This window comes from Ischnura elegans, chromosome 1, assembly GCF_921293095.1.
Source record: "Ischnura elegans chromosome 1, ioIscEleg1.1, whole genome shotgun sequence".
Taxonomy (NCBI): domain Eukaryota; kingdom Metazoa; phylum Arthropoda; class Insecta; order Odonata; family Coenagrionidae; genus Ischnura; species Ischnura elegans.
The window spans coordinates 16,134,920-16,153,759 of record NC_060246.1 but is presented as its reverse complement, the minus strand read 5'-3'; the positions used below and the strand labels follow the sequence as shown (position 1 = coordinate 16,153,759).

Genomic DNA, 18,840 nt, shown 5'->3' with positions numbered 1-18,840 from the left:
ATCAGTATTGAGGGGAGCTCATTGCCATTATGCAAGAAAATAGCCTTTAAAATAACGTTGAAGGAATCAATGAACAAACGCCAATAAATTGTGTTGACTTCAAAATTAAGAGTAAGTATCCATAGCAGAGTGAACATCATTGCAAAAAGCAAAGTTGTTTTCTCGAGAAAAAAATAATTTAAACTCGTCATGGCGAGATCGATACATATAAATTTTCGTATTTGGATCCACCAATTTCCAACCCTTTATTCGTGATCTTAAGATTTCATTCTGATTTTTGAACGATTTTAAATCTCACAATAGATCATTTAAAACCTTTTGCATTATAAAATAAGGTCTAATAGATGTACTCGGTCCAAAATTTGTGCCCTTCCAGTTTCCGAATCCTTCATTCTCGCGTTCTTGATTACTTTCTGAATCACCACTAAGATTTACATAATCCGTTGGTTCGGGAACTTCTAAATTTTCAAAGTGAGGAATCGGCAGTATCGCAATTCCAAGTTTTTTGGATATTTACTTTTTGTTTTCACTTCGGAGTAATTAATTTCATTTTTCAAAACATGGCTAAGTTAACTGAAAAATTAGCGTAAGTAAACAAATAATTTCAATAGGTGGAAAATGTTTTGCGTGCGCAATGTCGCAGTCATTTTTTTCGACGCTTTTTTGCGTGCACCGCAAAATCGAACCGTAAAGCGTGGATGAAGAGTTTCCAGGATGAAAAATAAGATGCATATCATAAAAAATAAGATTCGCACGAGGTATCAAAGTGGCCAGGCGACACTCAACTCCATTTAAATGCAGCAGGGCAGAAGTTGGCTGTCAGTTCTCCGATGGGGGATGGATGGGAGTCCAGTATCATTTGATGTTTTTAATGGATGCCCAGGAGCTGAGAAAGTTATTTAATTGGACCAACATTTAAGTCCAAATGAGAAAGAAATACAATTTACAATGAAACAAAGCACCACGAAAACAGACGCGGTCGTCGGATCAATCGTCATCTCCCTTTTACGCTCTCTTTGATAGGCCCCAGAACACTTGTTTCGATATTTTTAATCATTGCAGATATCTTCATCGAAAAGACGGTAATCTTGTTAGGTGGGTTAATTAAACAACCCCTGTCGAGTCACCCAGCATCATCTAACCACTGGAGGATAACCCATAGTTGAAGTATCGTAACGTTCAAAATTGCCTTCCTCCCTTCATTAGAGCTATCTAACGTGTCTTTTCCCAGATTTCCTGAGTTCTTTTTTTCGCTTTTTGTGTCGTCGAAAGTTTTGGATTTTCCACCTTGGTACTCAACCATCACTCACCAAACACATCTATTTACTACCTTACTAAGGAGGACATTTTAAAATTTCCACTCACCAGGGTGAACTCGTCTCAATGGAAACCGGCATCGCGTATTATGAATGTAAATCTCTGGTCGAAATCATAATTTACCTAAAAAATAAAAGAGAGAAAATATTAGATATAGATATCAGACATGGTTAGCGGCTCGTGTGTTGGTGTAAATTCTTAATATTATTTAAACGACACATTGCAGGTTCATAGACCCACGACGCCAGGGGCGCAGTTAAGAATTAAGGCTAGGGGGGGTTTTAGGCACAGCTAATACTATGGGGAGTGGAGGTATTGCATACACGCCAGGGTAAGTAGGATTTGAGGGAGCCCTCCTCCAGAAAATTTTCAGATTAATGGTTCAAAATTACTAGATTTACCGGTTTTTGAGAGGTATTTGATTAACCCTAACACTTTTCTATAAGTAATACTAATCCATTAAGTAAAATGGATGAAACTTAAAACTTTCTCTGAGCTTTGGGGGGTTTTGTCGCCCCCCCCCCCCCTCGCTGTGCCACTGCACGACGCGTGTAAAGTGCACTCGATGTATCCATCTTCTGTCCACGACTAACCCTTTCGATGGTAGTATTAAGTGAAGGGGAACCACGGAAAAATACAAAATGAACATATGTATGCTGCCACCCAGCAAGATCGCGAGAGCATACGAAGTCAGCGCGATGATGTCGGATATTCCGCAATATTCGGAAAAAGTTCCCGATATTCGATCCGGTTGTTTTCCGCTGCTTCGTTTTCATCACGCAACGAGATTCGGATGCGGAGAGTCATTAGGCGAAAAGCATTTTATAAGTTTTTTGAGAGTGCCTATTTTGGGGGGCGGAAGACATTGGAATCCAAGAGAAATGAAGTTGGTGAGGGTGCTGTTGGGAGGAGAGCTAGCGACGCAAGAGTTTTTACCCATCAGGTCTCTGCAATGCCATATCATACAGTTCCTCTATTCCATATCAACATAAAGTTTCTCTATTCCTTCATCTATGATATACAGCCTAGACTCACATGCACTGTCTCCCCAATGTATACACGCCTTTTGGGCTGAAAAAATACACATATGGAAGACAGTTCGGCATCATAAATTACAGTACTCTCTCTATAACCCGGCACTTCACTTCTCCTGCCCAAATAGTAATCCGGCGTTTTAATACAGGGAGCTACCAAGTGGTTTGCTCGGAAATCGGCTTGAAATTTTGCGAACTTGCTGGCATCTCACATAATAAAATATTCAATATGAATAATCAATAATCAGACCATTCAAATTTTGTACCATTGTGATCTAATTAATAGGCTGTATTTCCCTATGGAAACTGCTTAAAAATTTCTTAATAGACATAAGGTTAGATAAGTAATAGAAAGGTTATAATTTTTTTGAAATTTATTTACCAGCTCTAGTTCAGGCAATTACATGATTAACCACTAAAAAGTATTACAGAATGAATAAAGATAAAAACACGCTTTTTCAAAAAAACAGTATGCAGTGCACTAAAATATAAGCTTTTCATCTTTTCTTTTATTCAAAGCTTTTCAGATTTTCTTCGCAGCATAAAAAGCATGCGTGCAGATTAGGTTTAGATATTAAAATTGTGTGCTAATCCTTGTCCTGCATCCAATACATATCAGGCTCTTTTGTACTGATTTCAAATAAACTTAATCAGTACCCTCGATTTATTCTCCCAGTGATGAAAAGCCTATTTTTTAATCACGTAGTGCATTTTGTGTTTTTTTAAATAAGGGTATTTTTTGGATCTTTAATGTTTTATTATGTAACGCTTGATATGATTTTAATGTCTACCGAGAGAAGTTTTGGCTCGAATCGTCAGCAGGGCCGGATTTAGGATGTGGGTGGTCCGGAGCGCATTCTGGAGGGAGACCGGGAGGTGCCATTGGCTTTCGCTTCAGAGTCACATTAACAACGCCGATGGATAAAGTATTTTTTCACCTGCAGTTTTAACCATTTATTAACGTCAACATTGACGACTAGATGTTCACCAAATACAATCCAGCTTCACTTTGAATCCCCACATTCAAGATGTTTTTTTTCTGTTTTTTTTTTCGAATTTGTGAGATTTACCTCTTATACTGGCGGAACGTTCATGCTTGGTGGGTGGCCCTAGTTTGGTGTGTGTCCCATGGCCCGGTCCCCTTGGTGCCCCCTTTGATCCGGCCCTGTTCGTTGGCTATTTATATATTATGACTTAATTGTTCGTATGTGTCACAGCGCCGAAATTTATTCTGAGATAACGATTTTTAAGATATTATAACCAGCATCTTCAGACAAAAGTTGGTTGAATTCTAACATATTAGTAAATAAAAATTTATTGGCATTCTGCAGATTCTGCCGACCGGAAGATGCTGCGGCAATGGCAACCTTCAGGTCGAGTAACGCGGTTGGGATGACGCGGACGACTTATATAAAGGGAAAATGAAAAGTGGCAAATAAACTTGATGGAAGGCGGAGTGAAAATCCTGGTAAATAGCTTCCCCTAAATAAATATTTTTGCTTAGTCAAAGAGTTATTACGACCCGTCAGTCACCGTGTAGATGGAGTGCTCTTTGAATTCAATTCGTACGACGCATCTCATATTTCTGCAGCGAGACGAAAACGATGCGCCCCGCTCCTGCCACAAATGTGATCTAGGAACAACGCACCATCAAGGGAAGATAGTGACTGGGTCACGTATCTAATAATTACACATTTATTTCAAAAAACAAGTAAACAAACATGGTTCACCATATGGGACGATGAATTTCAGCGCGCGTCATAACGTAATATCAAAATAAAACGTAAATAACCTCATTTTTTCCTCACAATACAAGCGTTATAGATTAAAAACGTTTTAACTAAGTTACTTGCAAAAAAACGTTAAATTTCGCGAACGTTAAAAAGGCAAATTTAAATTTATAACCTCTTTAAAAATCACAATAACAAATTTTATGCTCTTATGACAAAATGTCTTGAAATAAGAGTGGAGACTGGATACGGTTATGACAATTTTAATTTGATCGCCCTTATTTCCATAAGTAGGATATTAATCTGAACAAAGGGTGTTTATTAATGTTATTTGTACATTAGTAAATGTATAAAAACTAAATTTGTATCCCTGAACACAATGGTTAGTTCATACGAACAGGTTATAAAAAAAGAAATGTGTCACAACCGATCTCACCACAAGAGCGGTTGTGACAGTATTTCGGGTCGGCAGTGATAGGTATCCAAATTACTCTAAAATGGTCTGAAATCGATTTAATTGCGTGAAATATTTAACATAATATGACACAGCACAATCTTCTTTCTGAAAAATTACAACTCAATAAAAAAGAAATAAAATTTGGGAACACCTCAATCATTTTCCACTAATAAGTCAGTATGGAATCTAAATTCATTTTGTCAGTCTTCACATTTTCTCTATAGTTAATAGATAAGTCTTCATTAACTATTATTTGAGAAGTTGAGTAAACATTTATAGATATACTTTAAAGGAATTCTATCAAAATATTTAGTCCATAAAGAGATAGTCCAAAACTAAATGCCCGTGTAATGTTTTTGATAGCCGCTGCTCTTGTTCCGCCGAAAACCTTTTGTTGGGAGCGATATACACCACAATGTTTTCATTTTCGCCCGCGCCATAGCTATTGCGTTCACGAGCACATAGAAAAGACACGCGATTAACTCTGTGCATTTCCGTAACCCTCCACAAAACTTGCGACTCGACGTCACACCTTCGAATCTTTCGGTGTCTCTATTTCCCTATGATACGATTAATGTTGAATAATAGTTTCACTCGGCTTAGTTTTGTAGATGACTCTATCGCTTCTGTGTTATAAACTTTGTCTCATGCAAGTACGTGTATCTTGTATAAGTCGTCTGATAGTTACCAACTATTACTCGACCTGCAGGCGCTGATTGCCGTCGCATCGGAATAAATTTCGACGCAGTGAAACTCAGAATCATTGGATTCATCTTCAAATAAACGCCGCGGAAAAATACGAGTCGATTTATATGTTGTTATACATAATTGCATTAATAATCGAAAGTACCGGAGTTCCTATCTCTTGAACTAAATCGAGCAAGGGCTGGGAAAGGTTGGGGCGGCACCAGGGTGACTCGGCGAAATATTCACCACTTACTTATCATGTCGTCCGGAAGAAGTGCTGCGTCGTGTTTTCCTTGTTTTTTGTCCGTGTTATTTGTGAGGAGGACAAGGGGCAGAGGCGGGCACCAGCGGCCATTCCCGTCTGCCTCGATCTCACGGAAATTGTCCCCTTGTGTACTTATGTTAGACAATCGACGAGCCGGCGGCGCAAGAGGGCCCCATCTGTGTTTTATATTAATTTTCAAAAAAATATTATTATTACGTGATGGTGTCAATATCCGCGGAGAAAATATTAGTACGTTGCGATTTGCTAACGACATAGCAGTCATATCCGAGACAGAGAATGATTTGGAGAGGAGTTTGACAAATATGAAAAGGACAATTGCCAAATATCAGCTGGAAATCAACAAAAAGAAGACTAATTGTAAGATATAAGTATGCAGCAAAAGGGAGGAGCTTATTACAAACAAAAGCTAAAAGAGGTGAAAGAGAAAGAGTTGAAAGGAGAGCTGCGTCAAACCAATCTTAGGATAGTTAACTATTGATAGTGAATTACGAGATCGATTGCAAATCGTAATTGATGCCTTACCTCATATCTAGTAGTTGAAGTTTCGAAGTAAGGATGGAATTCTTTAGGAAAACAGATAAATAAATCTGGAATATACTTGATGTTTGGCGGCATCGACGATGAGAGCAGCACGTATGTCAAGATTGGAAGCTTTTGAAATGCGATGGGACAGAAGTATGATGAAATTGAAATGGATCGATCGTATGAGCAATATGGATATACTAAGAAGGGCTGGAGGGAATAAGTGTCATTTAAAACCCAGAAATGACGACCGGACGAGTTGATTGGCCACATCACGAGACAGAAGTTGGTGAGAAAAAGAGGATCGTTGATGGACAAGTGGAAGGGAAGAGGGGTGGAGGAAGGCGTGCGATGAAAAATATGGAGCAAGTCCGGACGGATGAAAAACAGAAGAATATTTTAAGAGTTAAAAGATAAGCATACAAGAGAATGGAGTGGAAGGCAGCGTCAAACTAATATCAGGATTTTTCAATAATGAGTATGACAATCCGGGGCGCAGCCAGAAATTAAGGCAGAGAGGGGTTTAGGTGCTACTAATACCGGGAGCGTGTGGGGGTATGGAATACCCGCCAGGGTAACCGGGAGGTGGGAGATTATTAAATTGCGGAATTTTAAGATAAATGGCTCAGAATGTTGAGTTTTACGGCTTTATGGGCGATATTTTATTAATCATTACACCATTCTATAAATAATATAAATCCAATTAAGTAAAATGGATTTAACTTCAAAATTTCTCTCTTTGGGGTGGATTTTATTCCCGAAAACTCCCTTCGCTGCGTCACCGATGACAATTACGTGGAAAGCGGAATTTAGCTCGAAATAGGGCACGCGATTCGTATCTTAATTTCTGTTTAAATAACTCTCAAATATTCGAGACATCAATTTTCTCCCAGTGTCACAATTTCATATAATTATTATGCTATTGAATGGAGGGACGGCTGAGGGCGCTGGATGCGTCGCGAATCACGGCGGAGTCTCGATAGAGACGTGTCGACCGCAGTCTCCGCTTAACACCTAAAAAACTGGTACCATTCATCACGAAAGCTATTCTTTACACTTTCTACTCAAAATATGGTCCAATGGGTGTGTTTTCAGATTATTTGTTCGCGAATCGCATCCGCAAAGCACACACACTCTGTGCGACACAATGTATTCCCCGCTACTACTACGCGATGTCAGACTCGTCTTCGCGAGAAACAAATAATACTTTCGGTGGGGCAAATATTCTCAGAATATGTCTTCATATTTATACGCCAGAAACTTGTAGAGCTTATTCATTGATATTACTTCGCAGCAGCATGAGCTACGTTTTCTATCCGCTATTGGAAATTAAGTGAATTGGATGGATGAGGCAGATACTGTGTGGAGATCCATTATGAGATATGAAGTGAAACACTTTGCACTTTCCACATAAACATTTATTACACTAGAGTCGACGGAAATTAAGTATTTTTTTTGTTTTACAACCGTAAGATTGTTATATATTGCAAAAACATTATCACGTCCATACGTTGAACATACCTTAGTCTTTTGAAATGTCGTGCAATTTCGTATTTGAAATATCCACTTATTACATAGAGTCTTTTTCAAAGGGAACCACATCATTACTGTACGGTGTTTAAAAGGAAGTTTTGAGAGCAAATATTGCACACTGCAAGTGTATTACTTTATCTGAGACTAAGATGTCGATATTTCCCGTATCATGGAGTTATGAAAGCTAAAGGAGGCATGGGAAGAGAAATTTCACTTCGTACCTACGCACCACACGAACATTGTTTTTCGAACACATTATCGAACATTGTTTTTCAACTTGTTACGTCAGTATTTATTTATTTATTTATTATGTTTAGTATTACGGTGGTATTAACTAGGTAATAAAATAAATGTAGACACCATAGTCATTGTTAACTAAGTGTCAGTTTTGAAGCGCTCTAAGTGGATTTTGTTATCCGAAATCGTTGTTCCTCCAAGCCGCAATATCATAGACGAGATATTTCAAAGAAAAGTTATTAGGAAGGGCATTGAGCAGCACCAAGCTCCACAATCGAAATAAGAGCAGAATAGATTGATCAAGTTATGAGACAGTATTTTTTGGGAAGCACAGGGGAGGGATGAATGAAGGATAAGTTCCCCGTGGAAGGCCGTGGAGTGAATACCTGGGGCAAGTAACGAGGGATACGAGGAAGAAGAACAGGAAGGAGTTAGGGGGTGGCTAGCTAAAGGAGAAAGATGCAGTATAGTATCGATCCTGACATATTGGTACTATGTTGTTGTTTTTTCCGCATCTCAACGACGAAAATATGTTATGTAATTCAGGCCTCTCCTGCTGTCGGTCATTCAAGTCTCTTCGGAGACGGACCTCAGAGCGGAACCATGTCCGTAGTAGGATTTTTAATGCGAAGCGATGATTTATAGTTCATCATGTGTAGCTATATAGCTTATCATCCTGAATTTCGCAAGTTCCGGAGAGAAAAAAAAGAATATATAATTTTACGGCATCTCCTGGCATATAAAAGGTTTGTCAACGTGCAGGAGGACAAACTGCTCGAAAGGAAGAGCAAAAATGAAATGTGTCTGAAAGAAAGTTATTATGAGGAAGAATGACAATGCACGATCAGATAAACGTACCTTGTGCGTACGCTACAGCAACTACCAGTAGCACCTCGTTAGTCTCTTTAGTTTGCACCAGTTGTTATCAATGCCTTCGCTTTTCTATCGCCGGGTTTCAAGTCAGAGCTTCCTTTCATTTCTCTATATAGGAACTTGGTTTTCATTCCGACCTGTTAATGGTCACCTTTTAGCATTTGAGGGAAGCGGCCCCAATTCCCATCTTCCAACTCAATGAGGGCAAAGGATGGGTTGTGATTCTTTTTCCCAAACTTATAGGTGAGTTACGGAGTAGACAGAAAGTTTGGGTAGCCCACTATGCGGAAAGACAGTGCTAGTGTAACTGGGAATAATGCGAGATAATCGTGGAGGAAGATAAGTGGACTTACGGATGGATTGACAGCGAATAGGACTTTTAAAATGAAGAGGGGGTTTCAGTACTTACGGGGGAGTGTCAATCCGAGTTGATTCTCAAAATACTCCACGTAAACCTACTTTAACCTTTATTCAACAAGATAAAGTGCGGAGCTATTCCCAAATTTCAACTAAAAGCTCCATCTGCCACAATAATAATCACTCTCATCAATTATTCTTCTTACTTTGCTAGAATTGCACAGTCTAAAACTAAACCTAGCGCGGATTTTAACAGTGGCTCCGCACACCTCGTTACATTTCCAGATTAAAAGCTCACACATCATATATTGCATATGGTACAAAAGGAATGAAAATCGGATTTTACTTCGATTCGGATCGACTGATCGAATTCCGCGATCGACACCAGCACAAAGTATTCTTTATTCTTTGAATGCCTTTGCGGGTGGCTAAAGAGACGGTTGCCGTGTTTTCTTCCGTATTTTTTGTATTTATTTATTTATTTATCTCAATAAACCCCCAAAACATCACGATGAGGCCTTTAAATCAAGGGTTTCAACAAATCACATTATCCTATCCAAGCGGGATTCGACCCCGCGACCACCGGTATTGCAGGCGAGGATTTATCCCCGTTTAATTTGTTTTCCATTGCGATGTGATTTTTCACGTGACAGGCAAATTCGGAGGCCTCCCACTTTTCGACCCTTCGCCCACTTCTCGAGCCTTAAACGGCAAAAACTTTAAGTCGTCGGCCGAAAACCTTTCGCAGAAAAGTTGATGACGCCACGAGATCACGCCAATCGGTTCACCGTTTATCTTCAGTTGCCTTCCCTAAACCTGAATGAGAAAAAGTATCTCAATCCTATTGACGCCACAAATTCAGGAGAATTGTGCATTGTTATAATCCGCATTTTATTTTAAATTTTAAGTCGAGGGAGTGCGGCGATTAAGAGGAAAATTGCTTTCGTCGTCACTCATTTCTCCCTTCCCTACACGTCCAAATTCTCCTTTTAATGATCTGGGTCGGAGTGAACGAATTCCTTTTTTCACGTGAGAAAATTTTTGGACTGGTTGCGGCGACCTTCTTCGGGTCAATTGAAGGAGAAAAGGCTTGATGAATCAGATCATTGTGATGCAAATATAGGTGTGGTCGAATTTGGTTCAAGTCAATCCCCTATTTCAATGAGATTTTCCGTGAAAGCTCATATAGCATATCGTTATTTCATTAGATGTCTCCCAACAATGTGGATGTATAACAATCAGGAGAAAACTTCAAACATTCCAAAACAAATCCCTCCATGTGCTCCTCAACTTTTCTAAATAAAATAGTATCCAGGACATTCTGCACGCTCAGAAGCACCCTACCGTCCACCAGTTTATCTCCTAGGTTGTAAATAATTTTAGTCCAGGCTCGGAGCAACTAATAATACACTATCCACAGACATTCGGAATTATGATCAACAATTCCAACAACACGCATATCGCCTCATCAATTCACTCTTCCATAAGCCTTTCCTTCTTCTAGTTTTAAGAAATTTCAATTGATGCATTAGTTTTGTTGAAATATGCTAAAAATAGAAAATTTAAAACACGAGAAAAAAATGGCATTAAGAAAATTACTACTGGCAAAAAATTACTTGAAATAAAAAAATAAACCAATTAATGGAAAATTTGCAAAAAATACATGTTCAATGTATCAAAGTGTAATATTCAATTTTACCATTTAGTATTTCAGTTTCTGCTATCACAAACAACACAAAACCCACACTACTCAAACAGATGCGCACAATAATAATGCTATCGTTATCTGGCTGGTTGTGGTAAACTTGGTTTACCGTTGCAGTGGAAAAGCGCCTGCTACGTAATGTGAGTCTCGCAATGTGAACGAATGCCTTTATCGAGTACATTATAACGCGAAAAATCACGTAGTATATCGCGATTGAACGCAAGCGAACCTTTTTCTCAGTGTGACAAAGGGATGAATGCGGTAGAGATCCCGTGAGTTCCAAGTGCCGAGAGGCGAAGCAGCACCAGAAGCAGAGCGCCCTGGGGCCGTAGCAACTTGGGCGTTCGCAAGACGGCTGGCCCGTGGCCGCCAAGGCACGGCGCGGCGGGGGGCCGAGGGACCCTTCGAGGAGGTGGCGAGGGAAGCCGAAAGGATCACGGGAAGACATTCAGAGACCTCGTGGGGCGACTCTTCAACAGGCCGGGCCCACAAGTCAGGCCCGGAACATGGGCGGGGCAGATGGGGCACGTGCCCGGGGCGGTAGATATCAGGGGACGGCAAGCTTTGAAAAGTTTATTTTAAAAAGTTATTTTAATTTTTCTAATTAAATTATTTAACAGTCATTATCGATTTATAAATTATTATGCATTAATATTAATAAAATTTTCTTAACATCAAACATAGATGTGTAATTTCACCTACCTCATCTCAAAAAAATAGCTTATGGATGTTTCAAATTATGTTTCAATGGTGGGGGAGGAGGGGGAGAGAGAGCGAGGGGGGACCAGGGGAGGAAGGCGACAAACTCATCTTCGCTCACATGGCAAAATTCCTAGTTAGGGCCCTGCCACAAGTCAACTACTTTTTGAACTCTGCATCCTCGAAAGTATGTTGATTGCGGTGAGGATTAAGGAGATATGGGTCTCGCCTTGATGACGAACACGACCAATCCCCCAAAGAACGGGATAGGCTCGGAAAAATCTCGGGTGGGAACAATCTCATCTCGTGGCGCGCAATTCGCAGGTGACGAGTAATGAAAGTTAGTTACTCTTTTGAAAGAAAAGAAACCCATTCAGAAAATGGCATTTGATTCTTATCTCGATGCAAACTAACAATAATGTCGTTCTCCAGGGAAGCGTGAATTTTCTAAATAAGTGTAGCGAAATGACGAACAGAAAGAAGTATGCTTGACAACACGTTCACTCCAACGAAAGAAACATTATATTTGTGGCTGCCACCAAACCTTTAAATATATCACTTTCAAAAATTTCAACTAAAAGCTTGATAAATAACAGCAGAACTCACAACATACGAAGCTACAGGCAAATTACAATCGCTTATTTATGTTAAGGAGGTCTTTATTGAAGGAATAACACCGGTTTATCCTGTGGCTATTGATCACTACAAAAATTTCTTTATTTAAACAGTGTTATAGCAACCTATCAATGAGGCATTTTTCTTGGGAATAACCTCGTATTACCTTGCGGGTTAACTTAGGTGTAAAGAGATGGCGACCCCTTTTTTGCCGATAGAGATGGACCGGATGAGAGAGGAGGCAGGGGCTCTTCTACGGCGAAGTCACAACTTAGTGTCGGCGTCAAAGCGATGTGCCGTGGTACTTTGAAAATTTATATCTGAGCTTCAGTGCATGATATAATAATTAATAATACGCCACTTTAAAGGAAATTTTATTATCAATTCTGATGTATCTATTGTTTTATGAAAAATTCAAAAATGTAGACACGCCAGTGCAATAAATGATACCGCACACCGTAAAATTAGTGGTGGGCGCGCGAGGCGAAGGGCTCGAAAGGGGAGGGAAGAGATTATCGTCTCATTGGATTTAATTCTTCTTCTGCTCCATTAATAGCTATTACACACAGTATTAATGTGAATAATGATCTTATTAATCTCAAATTGTACACGCCGTTGTTGTCACTTTGACTGATTCATTTTATCCTGTAACTAATCAACAAGTCTTGACCCTTGGCAACCCTTTTGCTTATTTCTGTAATTTAAATTAGCAATTGGTTAATTCATTAACTTCAACATTACTAATTGATACCTTCTTGGTGAGGGTAGCCTAAATACGCCCTTTTGGACAACACCACGATCAGTTTCAAAATTTTGTTGCACGGAATGAGAGCACAAATCTCTCTAAAGAACACTTATCTCCTATAGATCGCTCATACGATTTTAGAACAGGTGCTTACGTGCTATGGGGCAAAAATTATTCCAAACAAATCTGTGCCTCCGCAATCGCTCAGCGGATAAATAGGTTTCCTTTACACTCGGTCGTTACTCTTTGATCGACGAGGGAAATTCAAACAAGGCAAACCATCTCCAATTTTTCGTCATTCCAAGTTAAGTGATGGATTAGCGGGTGTCCCTCGTGATCCCGGTGTGTCTCATGACGTCCCCAACTCCGTGGAATGGATAGTGCATTACATGGCATTATGTGCGCAATGGAAGCGTTCCCTTAATTCCTACTCAATTTGTCTCTGCTAAACGAAAACACGGAACGGATTTGCTCGTCTAAATACCCTGCAGAAGACCGCAGTAAGATTTGTGCTGAGAGAAAAAGACATTCAACCAGGAGATTCAATGGTTAAACCATTTGAATACAGCTGAGTTTGAAGATGTTTTATCTCTACTAGATGGAATGACGAGCTCATTTCAGCAAAACTTTTTTCTTTGCATTAAGAATCATGTCATGCGTTCCTTTTAGATGCGCTTGACTCCCGGCAAGTGGCGAAAAGTATTTTTCGCCTCCTAGCGTGTTTGAGTCCATATTGAGGCAAGATTAGCAGCTAAAATAATCCGGGGAAAAATGAGGAGGAAGAGATGATTCTGAGCATAAATTAAGAGTCATCGAGTTTATGAATTAATGACTACATGCACGGAGACACATAAATACTAATTACTTCAATACTTTCCCTTTTCAATTGTTAAGCTAATTTTTTTTCATCTTAACGGATGTAACGAATTAAATACCCGTTTACATTCAACGGTTTTCGGCTCAACTTTATGGAAGTTGAAGTTCACAAATCACAAAACGACTTAGTTTTCTTCCACGGATTTATTTTCTCGGTACGACATGTTTCAACCTCAAGAGGTCTTGGAAGGTGCTTGAAAAAGATCTCTTGAGGTTGAAACATGTACCGAGAAAATACATCCGTGGAAGAAAATGAAGTCATTTTGTCATATTTGAGATTACCCGTTTTTCAGCCAATTCGAGCGAAGTATTAACTTTGGTAACCCATAAAATCGGAAAAAAGTAAGCTCACAGTCAGATAACTTAATGAAAAGCTATTTTTCTATAAATTGGGTTTGTTTGAGTTTCAATGACCTGTATGAAACAAACAGATATATAAATATTATCAATTCCGTGAAATGCGGTCAAAACAGAATCTTAGAGTCTTTGTAAACCGTACGTCTGAAACGTTACTAATTTATGATTGATAATCATAATAGCAAGTGCTTGCCCTATGTACTATTGTTATTTATACTGACCGCACCGAGTGCTCTAAGCAGACGATTACTGACACTGTGGACCTTAGGATTACAATTTCTTCAAGAACGACGCGATTTTCCTTGACTTCCTCGGTTGATGAAAAAAAAATATATTTGAATTCCCTTCGTCTAGTTTCTAAGAGTGACTTACCGTCAGAAAAAAATGAATTTTCTAGCATAGCAATAGTGGCGGCACAAATTATGTTGGGATGCTTTTTTCCTTCAGAGTAAATAGTCTACGAATCGTGAAAAATCTTTTTTCGCTTGTGCGTTGACTGATGGCATGCAAACTATTTCGATTCAATTTCAATGTCCGCTCAGAAACAGAATTTCTACGCATTTTCTGGTTGTTGCAAATATAAATGGCATTGACGGTTTTGTGGAAAATAAAAGGTTGCATGCAAATTCCTCTTATATATGTGCTGCAGCTAAATGCATTCACAAAAGTCAAATTTCACTTCATTATGCTCTTTCATAAACTAAATGCACTGAGGACTACCGTGCGAGGTCCGAAACGAGGGTTGTGGGGGGGTGGGGTGGAAAGACCCTTTGTATTGGGGTGCGGAGGGCGCGATGAGGGAGGAGCAGTCATGGATAAGGGTGCTGTTGGGAATCTGCACGTCAATGAAGAGAGAGAGAGAGAGAGAGAGATAGGCGAGTGAGTTCCCTTGACGACGGGAACCCTTGAAGGTATCTATCTACTGGGGGTCAATTCACAATAAGAAATCGTATAACTCTCTGTTGTGATTATGCTTGAAAAATATGAAGAGACTCCGTTAAAATGAATTCAATTACTGCCGGCCTCGAGGGTGATGGGGTAAAGTCCTTGCCTGCCGAACCTAAAGCCCCGGGTTCGAGTATCTATCGAGGGCATGGATGTTCGTGAACGTTTAAATGTTATGAACGCCCCGATGTAATGGCAAAATAGAGGTGTTTTCTGTGGTGCGGCAATAAATAAATAAATTGGCTCCAGAGATAGACGCGATAGATTTTACAGTTAGACTCGCTGCAGCGATCAAAAATGTAATTATCTTTTACACCCCTACCATTCTTAAAACATGATTTAATTTCCGAAAAAAATATTTAAAGATTCGTTTATTCCCTTCGGTTAGACTAGTTGTCATTTTATGAGAAGCTTCATAATTATTTTACAGGTATAATATCTTACAGAGGGGGGAATCGGTACATTCGGAAATTGAATGATACAGTGCCACTCGGTTTATAACTATATGCTGGCATTGCACTGAATACCTATGAAATGAAGTCGGCGACTTTTACTTCTGAACACGTAACGCGGATGAATAAGTCGTACTTTAAAAAAAGAAAATTCTTGAATGGGGTCGCTTACTCAGACCACATATGGCAACGAAACTGCTTAAAAGAAGAAAGAAATTACGACAAAGTATTCCCAATCATTCAGTCATACTCTCACTGTTTTTCCCAGTACTCAAGAGCTTGTGACATCATCAGAGTTTCGGCAAATCACAGGAGGGAATCGCTCTCAAGAGGAGTGTGAGAGGACAACGCGAGGCCGGAGGATTGTGTGAGGCCGAGGTGTAGCGGTGGCCAGGATATGATCACGTCATCGACTCATCTGCGAAAGGGCATCGATTAGTCGCGAATAACTCGAGCGAAGTGAGAGACGAAGGTATCGCAAAACTGAAAAATACGGGAAGCTCACCCTTTCAAAATCGATCGCAATCGACAATTGAAGGGTCGTTTTTACACGGGGCAAGTCATTGCGCATGTTAGCACTGAAAAGGTCGTTTTACACGGGGCACGGAATTGCGCAGGTTAGAGCTGCATTAATTTCTAAAATGGCGCGGAATTGCGCGAATGCATGAACGAAATTAGAACAGGGGCTATTTTGCCATCTCGCATCCACGCATATGTTCCAGCAATTCACCGCTGTACACGACGCAATTTTGATTGCGCCTTCGCACGTACGTCAGATTGAGCAATTCCGTATACCGTGTAAAACGGCCTAAATAATGTGTTGAAATTACGAGAATGTAAGCTTGGCATTAAAGCGGGGTTATTTTGCCATATTTACATACATGCGTTCTAGCAATTCACCTTTCTACACGACGAAATTTTATCTGCACCTTCGTACGTACGCAATATCGCGCCTTGATGTGCCCCGTGTAAAACGGCCTTAATAAACTTGGTGAACGAGTTCATTCTTTTCAAAATCCAGCACCGATGTGGGTCAAACAGTTACATATTTCCAGACTCTGTGGCGTAACCCAGCGAGGTACGAATACTTTCGGTTCCACGGCTAGAACCGATGGCTTTCGATGGGAAAATGTTCGGTTCGGGGGAAAGGTCCGAGACGCCAAACGGAGGCGGATGCTGTTGAAACGCATTCGGACGAACGAGACGGGCGGGTCGCGGAGGGCGAATGACTGCTGGTCCACGCCACGAGAACGATAGCCAGCATATTCGATCCCTCCGTTGTCCGCGCAGAAGACTATTGATGAGCGCAACTGCGATTCTCGAATCACTTCGTTACCTGTGACTGCTCTCATCAGAAAAAAAGAAAGGTGCTATTTCGCTCTCGTCCGACCGCACCTTGAATATGAAGCGAGCGTATGGGATCCGGTATAGAAAGACTTAATCCGCGGATTTAATAAAATACAAAGGAAGGCTGCGCGTTTCGTCAAAAACTGATACGGGCGTACAGACAGTGTTACCCAGATGTTAAGCGAATTAGGCTGGGAGCCGCTGGAGACTCGGAGGCTGCGCGCTAGGCTTAGATTGCTTGAAAAATTGAGAATGGATATCTTTAAGAGCGACACATAGAACATAATATTAGAGCAACACTATATTTCCAGGTCCGATAGAAGCGATAAATTAAGAGAGATGCTTTGCCGAACCGATAGATCTGGGAATTCGTTTTTCCCCCAAACCATTTCCCGAAAGGACTAAAAAAACGCTAGTCTCAACTTCGTTAGAGCAATTCATTTTTTTTAGCTGTAAACGGCTGGTGTCCTGACACCACCTGCCACACGCCTTTTAGGCGGCTTGAGGGGTATTATGTAGATGTTGATCAGTTACGGTGATTCTTAACTGTGATTGCGATCACCACCGAGGAGAATGACTTTTAAACGTAAGCGGTGATTAGTGGCGCTGCTATTCCTGCTACTTTTTCCAATTCCAATGAATGAGCTCACCGCAAAAGGAACGAATAAACTAATTGAAAATTGGAAAATTAGGCAAAATATTTTTTTGAGGGAATAGTTCTGATTCTGATTTTATTTTTCGTTAATTAAGTAAATTTGATATGGTAAAGGAATTGATTATAGGCAATCATTAGAATACCGTCGGCATTTTTAACATATTTTACATTCAAACCATCATGATTCAAACTGTTAGCTGTATATTTCGTAAAGAATGTCTTATTCATCATTAAAAATGAATAAGACATCCTTTGTTATACTGTAGGTAGCAGTGGTAGGAGCCGAAGCTATCTTCACCGTATTCACAGTCGCAGTGATTTCGAGTATTCAGTGATTTAGTCACCGGCAGTGATCGGCTACTTCTCTTCAATCACAGGTAGCGACATATCGCTCATCACTTGGTAGCAGCTCCTGTGCTTTCATCGCCGAATCTAGTGATCCAATCACAGTGATTTCGAGTATTAAATCACCGACAGTGATTGCTACTTTACAGTAACGGTGATTCGATCACAGTTAGCGATATATCGCTCATCTCTGCGGAAGACTGATGAACACCGACGAAGACGCTACGGCTCCACTATCCATCGCCTCTATGCCGACGGTAAAAGACACTGCCGCAGAAGCTTGACCAAACGCGTGACCTCACTCACGCGGTCGTTCGAACTGAAGGATAGCCGAAACTGAGATACGAAACCGCGAAGGCAAGTGGTCAACGAACATTCACGGTTCACGGGGTCAGATATATTCCCAGGGTCACCTCGAGGATTTGTTACTAAGGTTTCACACAAGATTTGAACCCGGAATCTCTCGGCCAGCTGCCAACCAACTAGGCTAGGCTGGACGCTCCTTCAACGTGTGACGCAGTGGTTTCGAGCTATCAAGCGAACGCTTCTCCAGTGACCTCTTCAACGTGCAGCCTAGCTGCCATGCGCTAAACCAACTGGGCTACAGCGCTCCTTCAACGGGTGATAGCGGCTTCGAGTAATCAAGCGTAAGCTTCTCCGCTGACCTCGTCCATGTGCAGCTTCCTATTATTGACACACGCTCACCTTCATGCCTCCGATGTTGCGGTCCACGGGTTCGTCTCCCGGCAGTCCCAGGGCACACCACTAACACTTCACCCACACCACCCCTCCCGCGCGCAGACGAAAGCACACTACGAGCAGCGTCGACAGGGATCGACACGACCACCTCCAACACCCTCCTCATGCAGACTATCGCAGCAGCCGCAGTGGACAGGGGATGGGGCGGGAAGGGGGCGTGGCCTCCATCTCCCTCTCAAGACCCCGCCCACCTCCCCGATTTCCATTGGTCGCTCCCCTCCCATCGCAAGGGGGGGGGGGCGTGGCATCGAGCAACAGGAAGGAGTGCTCGGAGTCGTGATGCATGACGGGAGGGAGGGCGGGTGGC

The 18,840-nt window shown here is 40.9% G+C and overlaps 1 protein-coding gene across 2 annotated transcripts in view; it reads right to left on the bottom strand.

Annotated features, from left to right (window-relative positions):
* The window catches only part of LOC124156207 (LIM/homeobox protein Awh), a 119,581-nt gene extending 101,019 nt beyond the window's left edge, over positions 1–18,562 (bottom strand). For both annotated transcript variants that reach the window (XR_006864285.1, XM_046530600.1), the window contains exon 1: positions 18,480–18,562. Coding sequence is in view for 1 of the 2 variants with exons in the window: in XM_046530600.1 (XP_046386556.1) it covers positions 18,480–18,485 (6 nt within the window). In the remaining variant the exon portion in view is untranslated. The remainder of the gene's footprint in view (positions 1–18,479) is intronic.
* Positions 18,563–18,840: the final 278 nt, after the last annotated feature.